At 35.8% G+C, this 17,943-nt stretch overlaps 1 protein-coding gene across 11 annotated transcripts in view; it reads left to right on the top strand.

The window, feature by feature from the left end:
* The first annotated feature begins 11,534 nt into the window (after positions 1-11,534).
* Pdlim5 (PDZ and LIM domain 5) overlaps positions 11,535-17,943 on the top strand; it is a 212,571-nt gene continuing 206,162 nt past the window's right edge. For all 11 annotated transcript variants that reach the window (XR_011708012.1, XM_071614532.1, XM_071614531.1 and 8 more), the window contains exons 1-2: positions 11,535-11,613; positions 15,227-15,364. Coding sequence is in view for 10 of the 11 variants with exons in the window: in XM_071614532.1 (XP_071470633.1) it covers positions 15,269-15,364 (96 nt within the window). In the remaining variant the exon portion in view is untranslated. The remainder of the gene's footprint in view (positions 11,614-15,226; positions 15,365-17,943) is intronic.

Below are 17,943 nucleotides of genomic sequence, written 5' to 3'. Positions count from 1 at the left end.
CTATCTTTTGTTGTGGGTGCCTCAGCCCTGACCCTAGCAATGGAGATGTTACTAGTACATAAACACTACAGCAAGAAAGTTTCTCAACATCCCCACCATTTTGTCACTACATAGTCTACCTTGGAATAGACTGAGGAGGAAATGAATCAAAATGTGTTGGCAACTAATAGGGTATGGACAAGAAATCTTGTCTTTTATGGATTGGCTAGGGTTAGGTTGGAAAAGAAGTCACTTAGAACAAATAAATGAAGTCATTAAAACTTTGGTTCTGCAGACTAAAGCTTCTCATTTACTGCTCTGTTAAGTTAGCATGAGAGAGAGCTAATGAAACAAATTATCACAATCTGAGAACTCTTCAAATTATTTTGATTTTCAACTTTTTAATAAACAAAAGCTAATATAGTAACCATAAATTGATAGCATGTGCATGTGTAAAGGGAAAAAGAATCTGTTTTAATAATTGTATGGAGAAACAAATATTAATAGATTCATTAAGCTTGCAAAAAAAAAAAAGAAGATTTTTTTTCTCTAGTATTCTATGGGAAACCATCCCATATAGAGATTGGGTTATGAACCAGTCTTTCTTAAACCATCTTGGAGAAAAGCCAGAGCCAGTCCTTTCTATGAAATCTGGAAAAACAGAAAAAAAATCTATATTTGTGTTTTTCCAGTGTTCAAGTCTAAATGACCTGAGACAGCATACAATCAATGGTTGCTTACTAGGTTGTGTCATGCAGTTCAGCAAGGGACCTGGAAGTTTCCCTCAAAATGGAAGACATTAATTTAAAATGATTTTCATGTAGATAAGCTATAAAGAAAATGTATGTCTTCATTATAGAGTATATTAATATTAGAAAGAAATGGAAACCGGGAAGGTCAAGAAGGAAGGGTTTGAAACAGCTCTCGGTAGTGCTCTCCAGCCCTGGCCTGGAGCATTGTAAGTCACTTACTGATGGAACACCCTACAAGGGAAAGGCCTATCTCATTACCCTAAAAGGATGAGGCTTCTCTTGAACTTCCTGCACTTCTTTTACTGTTTCTATATTTACTAAGTAAACGTCTTATCTAAATTTTATTTTCCAGTTAAACTTTCCTGGAAGTAAAAATGCCTTCTTTCACAAATATCCTATAAATGTAAATTAACAAATTAACTTCTGGGCTTTTCCTTAGATATGTCTAACAAGCTTTCTTATTAGCATATAATGAGTCCTGGAGAGTCTTCCTGTTTCCTAGTTTAGCTAATAAAAGTGAATCTCTGAACATGCTCAGTTTTAACTGATGCAGAACTCAAAACATTTATTTTTCCCGAGAATTTCAATCTGGAAAAGCATTCTCTTTACCACTCTTCAGCTACAATGGAAATGAACTAAAACTCATATTCCTTGATTTAACTTGAAAAAAGAATTTGTGATAACTTGTTATGTCTAATGGCCATACATATTACATATTTTTATTTAAAACTATGTATAAAAACTTATTTTAGCTTTTATCAATGATGGATAGATTCATCATTTTATCAGTGATGGATTGACACTGCAGTTGAGGCTGGGAAATGGACACTCATGAGAGTTTAATATAGTATTCTTTCTATTCCTTGTGTATTTGACAATTTCATAACAAAAATTAAAACCAAAATCAAACAAACAAGAAGGCCTAACAGGAGATTTAAAGTGCATCTTCAAAGTTCCCTAAAATTGAAGTATGTGATTTCTACTCTGCCTGAGTTTTCAGTTGTATTTGTTTCCACAACAAGCAAAATTTTTATCTCTAGTTGCTTGGGCAATGCTATCAGGTGTCCACCAGCCCTGCCTTCTGCTCCCTGCTGTTTCTTAGCTAGAGGCACTATATTTGGATCCTGTGTATAACAGTTGATACTTTGGCTCAAGTTGTAATGAACCAACTCATTTCTTTTAAAGTAAGGATTGATACTTGTTTATCCTTGCTGATCATATTGAAATTTCTGTGAAAAAGGATTTTGATTTTTCTGGAGGGTATTTCTGCCTTCTTAATAAAAGAATTAGAAGTTCTCCTGCATGCCAAGTCTTTATCTCTATGATGTGCCAAGGTGATCTTGTTCAAAACTTACGTATGTTCCTATCTTTGGGTCAGAAACACTTTAGGGTTGCACAGTCTAAATTCTGAAACGATAACACACTGATCTAATTGTCACTATATTTATTTATTTATATATGCATAAAATATAAAAGATTTCATATGTATAATATATATTTTATGCATTGAGTTTATAATCATATAGTTTGTATATACATATATACATCAGCAATATAAATTTATAAATAACACAAATTTATTAAATAATATAATTTATAAATAACAAAATTATACTAAATATAACAAGACTACAAGAATTTGTGAAGGAATCTGAACAGATAGATATAAAGAAAAATAAAGATGTCATTAGTTCTTTTCCCCTAAAGATTAAATCCTACACAGATTTATCAGCTTAGGAGGCTGAGGCAGGAGGATCATAAGTTCAAGGCCAGCCTTGGCAACTTAGTGAGACTCCATCTCAAAAAAAAAAATTTTTTTAAAAGGGATGGGGGGGTGTAGTGTTTACAGAAATAAACGAAGATGCTCACTTGATGTTAATTTGGAAAATGTGGTATTTGGGCTGTTTTTCACAGTATATCCAGCCCTCTATATCTTCAGGTTCCATATCCAAAGATACCACTGACCACACACTGAAAATATGATTAAAAATGGGCATCTTCACTGAACATATAAAGACTTTTTCTTCTTGTTGTTATTTCCTAGGTAATGCAGTGTAACAAATACTTACAAAGCATTTATATCACATCAGGTTCTCTAGTAATCTGGAGATGATTTAAAGTACATGGGAGGAGGTATGTAGGTTATATGTGAGGGTTACATTTTATATAAGAAATTTGAGCATCTGCAAATTTTGGTATCCATGAAAGGTACTGAAAGAAATCTTCAGAGACTGAGATAATTTTATCACTTTTTATATTACTTAGATTGTTCAAGGCATTTGTTTAAAAAATTACCAAAATTATTTTTAATGTTTAATAAAACTTTACACCTGCTCTATTTAGATTGATTGATGTAGGTATGACAATATTAAGTGATTGGGTTAAATTAAAAACAAAACAAATTACATATATTAAAATATCTAATAATTTGTCTACCTAGGCTGAATTTGTGAATATTTTATTTTCTAAATTTAATTTAGATGATTGTGTTGATAGAATAACCATATGCTGTATATTCTGGGCTGAATCCAACTTACATTAAAAGAAAATTCCAGAGATGCAGATTTCCATGATGTACACTTTGTACAAATAGCCATCTATTTTAGGTAAGTACATGTCATATAGTCAAATTTGCTGTGTTTAAAACCTGGCTCTGCCTATATGAGCCATCTGTACATTTTGGAGCAAGTTATATTAACTCCGTGACTGCATTTCCTTACCTAAGAACAACAATATCTAGCTGGTAGGGTTGTTGTGAGGATAAAAATAATACAATAATATACAGGAGAAAATTTACCTATTCAGCATTTAAATAATGATTGTTATTCAGAATGTCAGTGTGTTCCAAAGGTGCCTGTTGTATGTATGCACCAATTTATATAAAAATGAATGTGTATATAACAATGTTATGTGTTTTATATGTGCCAATAATATACTAATTATCAGTTTCTTATAAAAGTCAGATATTTTCATAGAAAATTCGAAAAGAACAAAAAGCAAATAGGGGTAGAATAAAATTATACCAAGCTTCACTATTCAGAGTCAACCATAAATAACATTTATAATCAGAATTTTTCTGAGTTTTAAAATATATATAATAAATATATATATAACCAAAATAGGATACATTTTGTTACTTATACATAGCAAAATTGCAGTTATTTGTTAATGTTTTTGGATTCTGAGAAGTAGTCATCTAAGTTTGGCTAAAGTATAGTTTAGAAAATATTGAAGATTCCAGTATCATATTGCATAGATCTAAAAAAAATTATTGCTTACTTTCTTCAGCAGTTAACCTTTCACAGTGGAAATAAAGTGGCTTTGAAGAATTTTACAGAATTAATTTTATGAAATTAAATATCAATAGATATGTGCATATTTTGCAATGTGGCAAAATTTGATGTGATGTGTAAATTAAACATTATTGGCAGAATTAATTCTGGTTTTGGTATATGTTATTGATTCATATCCATTTTTTTCATATTATGCCTCATTTTAAAAACAAATATATGTGTTAGTCAGATTTTGATGAATGGGTCCATCAGTCTTACCACTGCATCCCTTACATTTTGGCTAGGAATGGCATGCCTTAATGTATTCCACTGTAACTACAATGTGAATACCTTCCAACCAAAATATTAGTTTCCTTGCTTTTCCCAGAGTATATAAACGGAATCTAAAAACACTTAGTAGAGGTACTATCTTTTGGATGGAGAGATTTTACTGTAAATAAATCATGGTAAGATTAGATTTCCCCAAGGGATCTTTCCAATCCAACATACTACTTGTTAAGACCTTATTTGTACATTAGCCTTGTTAATAATTATGTCCTCATAGCCACACCCTTGATGGAGAGATGAATGGGAAAGCATGAGAAATTCTAAACTCAGATTATCTATCTAAGGGAGATTGTTTAATGGGTTAATAAGATTATGTAAGGGGTTTGGAACAAAAAACCATACTTAAAGATATTAAGATTTAAAAACTAACTAATTTAAAATTAATTTTGAGCTAATGAAATTTTATATTGTGACTTTACTTAATCCATGAAGTTAAAAATCTGTTGTTCTATTGTCATTATACATAATATATTCTCTAAAATATAAATATAGAAAATTATAAAGTACAAAATTAACAACCTCAAAATCTTATGTCCTAAAGATAACTACTATATGTACATACATTTTAAAAAATATACACACACAGGTAAGATCTAGAATAAGAAATGTTTTGGGCTGAGGTTGTGGCTCAGTGGTAGAGTGCTTGCCTAGCACGTGTGAGGTACTGGGTTCAACCCTAAGCATCACATAAAAATAAATAAACAAAATAAAGGTTTTATGTTCATCTACAAACTTAAAAAAAATAAAGAATTGTTTTATTTGTGGTTCAAAATAATCACATTTGTTACTAGCTCTTTAATTGGTTAGAAAGTTAATCATTTGGTAAAAAGAAAGATTTATTTTCAGATTCTAAGTGATAATGAGTTGTGTGCCATAACAATTTAATACAATAGAAATGCTTTTAAACACCCTACAATGCTTAACTTAAAAAACTCATTAATTTTAAAAGTCCAAAAAGCAAAAAATTCTAGTACTTAAAAAAAAAAAAAGAATTTGCTTTTAACATCTTTTATATCAACAGAGTTTGGGGCCTAGCAGATTCTCCCTAAGTAAGAATGCACAGAATTTTGTGAGGTATGCTAAGGTATTGATGGTAGAAAGAGTCACCGATGAGGGTCATCCAGTTATATAGTGAATTGCCATTGAGCCATTCTGACTCCCTTTCTCTGTCTCCCTTATTTATGAAATGTTTGGCCAAGGTTTGAGGGACAACCTGTGACTTCAAATTAACAGGAAAAGAACTGAGCCATTGGAAAATCAAATCTTTGTCCCTGGCCTTTTTAACATTTTGGGGCTAAGCAATGATGCAAAATTGGCCACAAAAGAAACCATATTAAAAGTTTCATATATACAATCCACTATTGTCTCCGGCTGAAACAATACACTCCAAGTGTTAAACTGAAAATCACTTAGTATAGCTCTGTTTATACTGGTGTGGGCAAGGCTTCCGCTCCAAAAATGACTGTACTGTATAAAATCTAAGTGAGCACTGGCACTGTGAGCCAGCATACTTAATCTTTTTTTTTTCTTCATATTTTCTTTACTCATTAGTAGAAATGTGCAAGACATGATGGAGAGTACCTAAAAGCTGAGAGTCATGACCATTATCTCTTTTTAGTTTCCTGTCCTGGTGCTTCACAACACTTTACATCAAAGCAAATATGGAAATAGGGAAAATGGATAAAATTTCTATTCTGGCCTGCCTCTTACTCCAAGGTTGAGAGGATTCTCAACTAGTTGAGAAGTTCTGCTCCAGGCCTGTTTCTTACTTTCTTCAAATAGTATCTTCTGTACACCGAGCCTTTTCAAGACTTACCACCAAAATCATTCACATGTTCTCTATCTCAACCACCCACCAGACTCCTTAAGGAATTTTACTTTCCCAGAGGAAATTATCAGGATGTGAGGGCAATCTGGCTGTGACAGCTGTCACCCCATTGATCGCCAGGGTTGATTCAGCTGCACTGGCTGGCTAGGCGGGTGTCCCCTTCCTCCCTCACTGCTCCTTGTGTGTCCCTCCAGAAGCTGCGTGCTCAGTCAAGAGGACGACCTTCCCTATAGAGGATAGAGGAGGACAGTTCTTAGGTCAAGGGTAGAGTAGCTGCGCTCCCCTGCTAGAACCTCCAAACAAGCTCTCAAGGTCCAGAGGAAATTTCCAGACTGGCGAAACCTTGATCTCATCATTAGGAATGTTCTTTGCCTTCTGAAATCTCAAATTTGAAGCTACCCAGTATTTTTCTCAGCATCCTTGCTTTCTGCCTTTTTACTCCACATTCGCCAATTGACTTTCTCCCTCGCCGCCCACCACCCTCTCCTAACTAGAGAGACAGTTCCTTCAAAACTTGCTCCTCTTAGCCAGGCATTGGTGGCACATGGCTGTAATCCCAGCTGTTGGGAAAGCGGAGGTTGGAGAATCACAAGTTTAAAGCCAGACTCAGCAATTTAGAGAGATCCTGTCTCAAAATAAAAGACAAAAAAAAAAAAAAAAAGGGCTGGGATATGGTTCAATGGTTAAGCACCACCTTGGTACCAGAGTTCAATCCATAAAACAAAAAACAAACAGAAAATTTGCTCCTCTTAAAAAGAAAAGTGTGTGAGAATCTAATGAAAATTGAAAGAAGTTCAGCAGAGTAGAAGAATGAGACCAGTGGGAAGGAGCAGGGGAGAGAAATGGGATATACTGGGGATAATATGGGTCAAAGATATTGTTATATTGCATGCATGTATGAATATGCAATAACGAATCCCACCATTTTGTACAATTATAATGCACTCATAAACAATATGGAAGAAAACACTTGCACCTCTTTCTTCAATAGCAGTTATGAAAACCACTCCCAAAGTTGAGACTTGAAGCAATTTAAACTTTGCCTTCTTCCTTAATTACACATTCACTATTAGTATACAGACTTCCTGGGTCTGTTCTTACCTCGTTCCCATCCTTTCCTGCCTTTCCATTCTGTTTTTGTGCTTGCTTTAATTCCACCTTTCTCCCAGGATTCCTTAGTAAGCTTTAGAATGACACTGTGCCTTCTGTTTCTCTCTAGATTGCTAAATGTCTCTTTAAGTATTAAAATAGTTAATGCTTCCTTTCCATTCTATATTTTAAATATTAAATATTCATACTTATGAGTGGTTTATTTCTTTTGAGGATTAGGACTGTAAGATAAATTAACTTAATGTTGGAAAAATTTTAAGGACTGGCCATCTATACTTATATTAGATAAAACTGTAAAAAGTCATCATTACCAGGCCATCTTGTAATTAAAAGTTTCTGTTATTTTTGAAGTACTGCAAAAGGTTCCAAATCCATATACTAGATAATAAAATAGTAAAGCAAACATTTATATACCTAAGTATATAAGTACATATACTTATATATTTAGGTGGAATGTTTAAGTGGAATATTCTAAAAACTCTTCCTGTCAAATCAGTTTATCTTTGATCTCTTTCTTTTTTACTTTTTTTGGGGGGGGGGTATTGAACTCAGGGCCACAGCCCCAGCCCTATTTTGTGTTTTATTTAGAGACAGGGTCTCACTGAATTGCTAAGTTGCCTTGCTAAATTGCTGAGGCTGGCTTTGAACTCATGATTCTCCTGCTTCAGCCTCCCGAGCTGCTGGGATTATAGGCATGTAACACACCCAGGACTCTTTCTTTTTTTCTACTCTCATGCTTTTCATGCATTGGTTTTGATGAAATGAAACTTAATGTGGTTTCTTTTGTGGCCAATGCATCATTGTTTAGCCCCAAAATGTTAAAAAGGCCAAGGACCGAGGTTTGATTTCCCAATGGCTCAGCTATTTTCCTGTTGATTTGAAGTCACAGGCTGTCCTTCAAACCTTGTCCAAACATTTCATAAATGAGAGAGACAGAGAAAGGGAGTCAGAATGCCTCAGTGGCAATTCACTATAAAACAAGTTAAGACACATATTCTACTGTAAAGGGTTAAAGAATTTCATCCTCTCTCTTGCACAAACAATTCAGTATTTATTTTATTTTCATCATGTGCTGCAAATTGTACCCTTATGATCCTCAACAGTTCTCCTTTCTTCGGATTTGCCTTAGTTCCTGAATCGACCAGGCAGTTATGACTCAGTAAACATTTTGTAAGTTCAAGATATCACAGAGGAAAAATACATTTAATACACTTAATCTACCTGATAGAACAGCTTACCAACATAGTATACTGTAGAGTATTGGTAGTTAACCCTTGTGATTGCATGCTCACTAGGAGCTATCTCTCTGCTGCTTGATGTCACCAGTCTGGGAAAAGGTCAAAATTCAAAATATGAATTATGTTTTCTACTGAATGCAAATCACTTTGGTGCTGCAATAGAGTTGAACCCCCATAAATCAGTGATTGTTTTTAATAGAAGTGTAAAAACTTTACTTAGTTCCCTGACCCCAAACTCATGGTCTTCCTGTAGTCTTTTTTTTTTTTTTTTTTTGTGGTGCTGGGGATTGAACCCAGGATTGAACCTGTGCATGCAAGGTGAGCACTCTACCTACTGAGCTATATATCCAGTCTAAGGTCTTCTGAAGGCCATGAAAAGTGAATTATACAACCAGGAGCTTAGGGGAGACAAGAAAGCATTATATTTATTTGGAAGATTGTCATGTTTTATTTAGACATTCATTCATATTCTTTCTCTAATCTTTAAGCTGGATGCTTACTGAATTTACCAAGAGGCAGTGTACACAAAAAGAACATGATTGATGGACTGTGACCCTTCGCTCTACTTCTATCACTAGTTATGATTAATTTTAAATTGGTAAATTCTCTTATTTAGTTGTTATTTGTTCTTTTTAGATATGTAGGACAGCATAATGTATTTTGACATATTATACATAGATGGAGTATAACTTGTTCTAATTAGGACCCATTCTTGTGATTGTATGATATGGAGTTACACTGGTGGTGTATTCATATATGAACACAGGAAATTATATCCGATTCATTCTGTCCTTCCTATTCCCTCCCCCTCTCCCTTCTCTTTATTCCCCTTTGTCTAATCCACTGAACTCTATTCTCCACCCCCCACCTTATTGTGTGCTAGCATCTGCATATCAGAGAGAATATTTGGCCTTTGGTTTTTTGGGATTGACTTATTTCACTTAGCATGATAATCTCCAGATCCATCCATCCATCCATTTACTGGCAAATGTCATAATTTCATTTCTCTTTATGGCTGAGTAATATTCCATTGTGTGTATACACCACACTTTCTTTATTCATTCATCTGCTGAAGGGCTCCTAGGTTGGTTCCATAGCTTAGCTATTGTGAATTGAGCTGTTACAAACATTGATGTGGCTGTGTCTAAATTGGTAAATTTCTTAATCTCCAAATTTGTTTCCTTGTGAGAAAAAAATATATACTTGATATTGTTCAAAGAAAGAATGAAATAAGATGATGTACATAAAATGTATTTTATGTACATCATCTTATATAAAATGTATTTTATGTACATCATCTTATTTCATTCTTTGAACAATATCAAGTATATATTGAAATTATGGCATTTGCCAATGAAAATATGGTGTGAGGCATGTATATAATGTTAAAATTTCCAGAATCCACATTTTAAAAAGGCAAAGTTGATTTTAATAATATAATATACTTAATTAAATATAAAATATAATTTCAGTATGTAATCAATATAAAAATTATTAGTATTTTTTTCATACTGTCTTTGAAACCCAGAATGCATCTTAAACTTCCAACATATCTCAGGTTGGGCGCTGTTAAGGTTTGGATCTGTAATATCCCCCAAAGTATCATGTGTTGAAAGCTTGGTTCCCAGTGCAGCAATGTCAAAGAAGGGGATTTGGGGAAGTGATTGGATGGTGAGGGCTCTGACCTCATCAATATATCAAACTACTGGTAGCTGACGGACTACTGGGAGAAGGTGGAAATGTTAGGCAGTTAGAGCCTGATTGGAAGAAGTAGGTGACTGAGGCATGCTTTTCTGGACTATTGTGTTGTGTTGTCCCATTTCCCTAACCCCCCTTTCCCAGTAGCCAGGAGCTGAGCAGTTTTTCTCTCTCACTTCCTTCTGCCATGATGTTTTGCCTCACACCTCAGGTCCAAAGCACAGAGCCAGCCTACTATGAACGGAAACTTCTGAAACTATGAGCCAAAATAAATCCTCCACAGATTTTTTTTCTCAGTTATTTATCATAGCAACAAAATTGACTAACACAGGTCCAAATTTCCGCAAGTAAAATGAATGTAGTCCTATCCAAAGTAGTGTTTAATAGAAATGTTATTCTGCCTGTTTTGAATTTTGAATTAATTAAAATTACATACAACAAAAAATTTCAGTGCCTCAGTCCCAGTACATCACAGTTCAACTGTTCAGTAGCCACATGCGGACTAGTAGCTACTGTTTTGGACAGAGTAGGTTTGAACCTTCTCTAAAATTTTGTTTATACTTCTAGGGGTTCACGGACTTCATGAGGTTTATTTTTGTTTTATATGCCCCTTTAACTAAGAATGGCCCTTTCACACTTTAAAAACAAATTTACCATGTAAAAGGTTCTACAGGTTCCTTTTCATATGTTCACTGAACAATATTCACGTTTGCTTATGAATAAATTCCTGAGGCTAAAGCAAGCAACTTTATGGAAGCAGGAGAGTGGGCTATTGATTTGGACTTGGAACAATAAGTTGCATCACTCTTTGGCCACTGCTTTCTATCACTGCGGTGTGATGATGGATTTAACTTCTTCGTATTTAGGCATTTTCAATTCCTGATAGGTAAATTTAGTGTTTGCACTTCTCAGAGTATGTATAAAGGTCAAAAAACCAGGCAATAGTCGCTGAACTTGCATAGACAGGGATTTATCCAAAACCCCTTTCTATTTTTAGCCAGAGTAACTGCTGGCCAATTTGTTTCCGGAGATAGAAATGTACCCAACTACAAAACCGACACGCGGAAGGCTAAACCTCCGCCAGGTACTGCGTGGAATCCCCTAAGACTACTCCCACCGAAATTCCATAAAGTTACTATTTTTCTGTTGCAGCTTCAGCCATCCACAGCAAGCCCCTGATCCTGGCTCTGCTACAACCTTCTCTGGGCGCACCAAGACTCAGCGCGGCTCGGGGGCGTGGTCGGGTGCGGAGGGGCGGGGCCGGCCCAGAGGCGGGGCCGGGGAGGGAGAGGGCGGAAGTTCCCCGCAGGCCTTGGGGAGGACGCGCGCACCGGGAGTCACTTGTCAGCGCTCTACTGAGGCGGAGGCATCGCGGTGCCGGTCCGGAGGTGAGTGGCCGTGGTGGTGCGCGAGCGTATCCGATTCCTCACAGGGAGCAAGGGAAAAGCTGCTGCCGCGCGCCACACGCGAGGAGGGAAGCCTATTTGAGAGGAGGAAGGGGCGCGCTTCGCACGCGGGTGGCTCCTCAGGTGCTTTCTGGGCGCGGAGCGGCGGAGGTGGGCGAGCGTCAGGGAGGAAGGAGTGCGGGTGAAAGGGCAGCGGGAGCCTGGGCGTGAAGCTGGAGGGCGAGCCTGGAAGTCTTCGCAGCTCTGGCTGGCCGGGACAAGAGCACCGGAGACCGGGGCGCGGGAGCGGGCGCCCAGGGGCTCCAGGGCGCAGCCGCACCGACCCGACTGGCCGGCTCCCTGCGTTGCTGGGCACCGCCTTGACATCGGGTGCACTCCCGTCCAGCGCAGACCTCTCAGGGGTGTTGGGAGGCAGCGGGACCAAACGGTCTTTAATTTTTGTTTGCTCTCAGGCTACTGAGAATCATTTATTTCCCCCTTAAGTATTCACAGTAGCGTAACCTGTTTGGGGAAAACTTCCGTGCGTCCAGAAATAAAACTGGCTTGGAAAACAAATCTGTCACGAACACCACATTTATTAATACTTGGCATATTTGATGGGGACTTTTGTAAGACTCTGCCTTCGGTACGTTTGACAATAAGTGGAAAAAGGAAGGGCGTATAGAACCGGTAAGAACTTGGAAAGAAAATTTGTGGCTGCGCAGGGCTGGGCAGGTTTAGGGTGTGAACGCCGGATCCTATCCCAAGTCCGCCTTCCTGACCGTGAGGACGTCTGAACCCGCCTGCCACGGAAACAGCCTGCTTGGGAGCCTTATTTGGCAAACGGGGTTAGGCGTGAACCTCAGCTGGAAAACTGTCTTGTCGACCGCTTTCATTCTGTTCCTGTAGCGTTAGTTCTTCAGCATTACCTGTATTATCAATAGTGTGTGTGGGGGAACCTCAAGATGTTTCTCTTTCATTTCAGGCCCCTCTTGTCACTCAGTAGTCCATCATGAGCTCTCTCCCCTCTCCCACCCACCATAGAAGTTGGGACACAAAGTGTGGGAAATACCAAGCTTCCCTTCTTAGTACCAAGCAAAGACTGTTTAGACTTTCCCTAAAAGAAAATCCAGAACTATACAGAAATTCCAACATTTTCTACGTGCTTGAAAACAGAATAGGCAGAATAGGCTGCTATTTCCTGTCTGCTTGGCATTCTACGAAGGGTTTTGGGCACTAATAACTGCATGAAGGAGACCTGGAAAAGGCCAATAAAAATATTGCCAATGCTTAGGGATCAGAATATTTTAAGCAAATGAATTCCAAGTGAAGCTAGCAGGAGAATCTAGAAAAGAAATGACACTGGTTTTCTTGTGTGGCTGTGACCTTGCCAATGATAGAAATTTTCATAACAAATGGGAGAAGTCAGGAAGGAAATCCCCAAGTAAAGAGAAGTTAATTATATACATAGGTTGGTACATACATGAAATACATTTTTCTTGTAGAGAAGACTGGGACCATAGGAAGTTTAGCCAAATTTTCATCTTTTTCCCTCTGTCACAAGTTAAAGGTTAAAAAAAAGAGGACAGAGGACAAAATAACAGTTGGATTTACGTAAATCTGATTTGTATTGTATGCCAACATCAAGACTTTTTATCTACTCATTTTAGGAAAATCTCTTTATAATGGGAAAGGAATTAAATTATGTGTAGTTTCTAATTAACTCCTAGCTATTCCCTTTTCACCTATGTGTAGAAATTTGACTTCTGCTGTGGCCTTTTGATTCTTTGTCAGTGGTCTGCATATATACTTCAGTCCTGAAATAACATGTTATTGCCTGGTGGTTAATCCACTACCATGCCCGTGGAAATGCTGGTGTATTTTCTAGGTAGATGCAGTACACATTATCCCTGAATGTTTTCTTTAAGAACCAGGCTTATTTTAAAGTATTGCCTCATTTTCCTTTTTTGAGAAGAAACCTGTTTATATATACCCACTGGTTTAAATATCTACATTTGCTAATATGAATTTGGTGTGACGGGATAGAAATTTTGAAAGGGTTAAAAAATGGAAGATATGTTTTAAGACAGATAATAGAAAAGGTGATGATTTGACTTAACAGCTCAGATTTTCTAAGGAAGTGTGTATCTTAGCTTAAAAAAGTATTTTTTTTTAAACTAGACCTCTGTTATATTTTTAAAAGAGAGACTTTTAATGTTTCTTTGTATTACATTAAAAATAATCTTCATTTCTCCTAGTATCTCCCACCACAGTAACAACCAATAGGAAACTCCACGTTAGACTTTTTAAAACAAATTATTTAAAGTAGAGTCATTATGAGCATACTTAAAGCAAAACAGAACAAAGAAGACACTAGTTCTTTCCTAACACTCAGATTCAATATCATACATTATAGTTAACCTTGTACTTCTATGTTTAATCAGAGTCTTATTTACTGGGTGGTAAATGCTTACTTTCTGCTTTGCCTGATGAGGTATGTGTATAAAACAAGAAGAAGGTTCTGACTAAAATATCAGTATTATCATTGTCTATCTGAAGGAAAAATAAATATTACTTTAAGTATGGAAAGTACCATGCCTCTATAAGAGGGAATATAAGTTGTAGTTCTTAATTGGAGAGAATAGTTTTGTGCTATGAAAAGACAACTTGTCATTTTAAGTAATTCAGTATTTAGAAGACATGATTTGCAGTCTCCTGGTTTGAAGTCCTTTCATATGTTAGGATAACTTAGATTTTTAGGTCAGTGAAATTGAAGGCTCTTGTCAACCACAGGCAGAAAAAATGCATGAGGTAGAGGGAAGGAGAAAATCATTTTGAATTAATTCTGAAATAAAATCTTGTTCTGGGCTGGAGGTGTAGCGTAGTGGTAGAGTGCTTGCCTAACATGCCTGAGGCCCTGGGTTGGATCTGCTGGTGTGCTGCAGAGAGAGAGAGAGAGAGAGAGAGAGAGAGAGAGAGAGAGAGGGAGGGGGGGGGAGGGAGGGACAGAGACACACACACATACCTTGTTCTTATATACATTAATAAATTGTTGTACAATACATTGAATTAAAGTTTGTATGCAAGAAGTCAGAAAAATGGATTGTAGCAAGTTATAAAACTGATGAAGTATCTATAGAAATATTCAGGTATGGAATTTTTAGACTATAGAAATTGTCATGAGTTTAAATGTATGTCAATTAACTAATAGTATTTTTTCTTTTTTTTTTTTTTCTTTTGGTACTGGTGGATTGAACCCAGGGGCAGTTAACCTCTGAGCCACATCCCTAGCCCTTTTTTATATTTTATTTAGATTCAGTATCTCTATGAGTTGCTTAGGGCCTCGCTAAGTTGTTGAGGCTGGCTTTGAACTGGTGATCCCTCTGCTCTGGCCTCCAGGACCACTGGAATTACAGTCATGCACCATGGTCCCTGGCAATTTTACTTTTTAAAAGGACTGAAATTAGTGAAGAACTTAATAGACTTATCCTCTATATTTCTTCACCTCCTCCCAAAAATACTGAACATAATTTAGTTGGCTTTTTATTAAATACATTTAGGTATGTAAAGGAATTTGAATAAACAGTTTTGTTAACCATCTAATTTTCTTTCACAGTTTCTTGCATTTTCTGGCCTTGGACTTTGAGCCATTAGAACCATGAGCAACTACAGTGTGTCCTTGGTTGGCCCAGCTCCTTGGGGTTTCCGGCTGCAAGGTGGCAAGGATTTCAACATGCCTCTGACAATCTCTAGTGTAAGCAAACTTTACAGATTTTATTACAGTTGTTCATTCAGTACTTAGTCCTGGAAACCCCAGGGCTGAGTTGTTGAATATCTCCATTGATCTCTACTATACTTATTATAATTGTTTGTGGGGTTTGTTCTCAGCAGATTTAGTTATCTAATAAAGACTGCTGGTGGGAAAGGGACTTAGCAAGGATAATTGATTTGGGTTTAGCTTATTTTCAGCTTTCCCCACATTAGCAAAAATAAAATGGAAAAGCATTTTGCTAGAGAGTAGATTCTTTTAAGTTTTTGAACTACATCAATTTGGGGAATTCTCTGGGCCTTAATTTCCTTCTATGTTACTTTATAAAGTTACCCTATGTTACTTTATAAAGTCACCCTATTTTAGTGGTCCTTTCCATCTCCAAAAAATGTTTTATTAAAAACAATTGATCAAGATTGATTAAAATGACTATTTTTGGTATTATTTCCTTAGCTCACTTTCTGGTGGAAGTGATAATCAACAATAAAATGTCCCGAAACTACTTACCTTTGAAAAGAAAATGAAAGGATTGGATCTCCAAGTAGTCAGCCTATGAATAATTGAGATTTTTGACCTCATTATAGATTTAGTTGAATGTATACTGTGTATGTGGGTATACACACACACACACACACACATATACATTTATATATATATATATATATATATATATATATATATATATATATATATATATATATATATTTAATTTATTTTTAGTTATACAGGGACACAATATCTTTGTTTATTTATTTTTATGTGGTGCTGAGGATTGAACCCAGTGCCTCACATGTGTGAGGCAAGCACTCTGCCACTGAGCCACAACCCCAGCCCTATATTTTAAGAATACATTTTCATGATAATTTTGATACTGACGAAGGGAATAATTACAGCTTCCATTTATTGAGGCTTGACTGTGTAAAGCACTGTTTCACTCATCATCAGTAGGTAATTATTATTATTAATAACTTGTAAAACTTTCTTAACAGGGTATTTTTTGTGTTCCTAGATAAAAATTAATTTCATTTTTAAAATTTTGATTTATTATATATGACAACAGAATGCATTACAATTCATATTACACATATAGAGCACAATTTTTCATATCTTTGGTTGCACGCAAAGTAGAGTCACATTCTTCGTGTCTTCTTACATGTACTTATAAATTTAAAAATGTACATGTTAATGGGGTACTCTGTAATACTTTGATAATGTGTACATTGTGTAATGTTTAAATCAGTTGAAAAATATTTATCTCCTCAAACATTTATCTTTTCTTGATGAAACTTTCAAAATCCTTTCTTCTGATACATGTGAATTTCTACTTTTCGTTTACTCAAATAATAGCTATGTACAGTTCCATATGTTGCTCTTTTCTTAACAATTTACCATGGAGAACTATCCTTATTAATATATAAGGAGGCTCTTTATTTTGGAAGTAACATTTACTTAATCATAATGCCTGAATGAAGGGCATTTATATTTCCAATATTACTATTACAGTATGCAGTGCTGTAGTGAATACCATGTAATATGTAATATTATATATAGGTCATTTTGATAAGTTGTGTCAATTTGCACCCCTATACCATGCATGAAAATACCTGTTCTGTTTTCCTTTTATTCCAGTCCTAATACTCCCAGAAAACTTTGAAGTTCTTGCAAAGTGCTATAAATGTATTATCTTATTTAATTTTATACCAGTCTGTGAAACACTGATACTATTTCCCACCATACAGCAATGCTGTGAGCATCTGGCTGGTGTGGAAAAGTTGGCTTTCATGTAGTTATTCTCTGCTCCCTCCCCAATAATTCACTTTATCATTTTTTAAAAATATTTTTTAGTTATTGCTGCACCTTTATTTATTTATTTATATGTGCTGAGGATCGAACTCAGTGCCTCAAACGTGCCAGGCAAGTGCTCTGCCACTAATTTACTTTATATTAAATTTAGTTAGGTTGTTTCTCTAACCAGATATTTAGAAGGTTATAATTTTATTTAATTATATGTATGTGTATATATGTATAAACATGTATATATACTCTGCATCTTACAGTATATATCCATACATATATGGATATATTTAAATGCAACTTGATTTTGAAAGATTAAAAATAAGTTGGGGTTGGGGTTGTGGCTCACCGGTAGAGTGCTTATCTAGCACGTGCAAGGCTCTGGGTTCGATTCTCAGCACAACATAAAAATAAATAAATAAAAGTAGTGTGTCCAGCTACAATTTAAAAATAACAAAAACTATACACACACACATATGTACACACACACACACACACACACACACACATATATGTTTATTACACCTATATATCCCTGTTAAAATATTACAAATTCCCTTTTACTGATCAAATTTTCATCATTTCTTGGCTGTGGATTCAAGTAGTTATTTTTAATGTATTACCAATTTCTCCTTGAATCTAATCAGATTTTATAAGAAAATATAAATCCAGCCTGCAGTTTTTTTTTCTTTTTTTTAAATTGCAGTGCTAGGGGTGGAACCCAGGGCTTCACGCATTGGGCAGGTGCTTTCTACCACTGAGCTAAGTTC

This window comes from Marmota flaviventris, chromosome 7, assembly GCF_047511675.1.
Source record: "Marmota flaviventris isolate mMarFla1 chromosome 7, mMarFla1.hap1, whole genome shotgun sequence".
NCBI classification, from domain to species: domain Eukaryota; kingdom Metazoa; phylum Chordata; class Mammalia; order Rodentia; family Sciuridae; genus Marmota; species Marmota flaviventris.
This window is presented reverse-complemented; position numbering and strand designations above follow the sequence as displayed.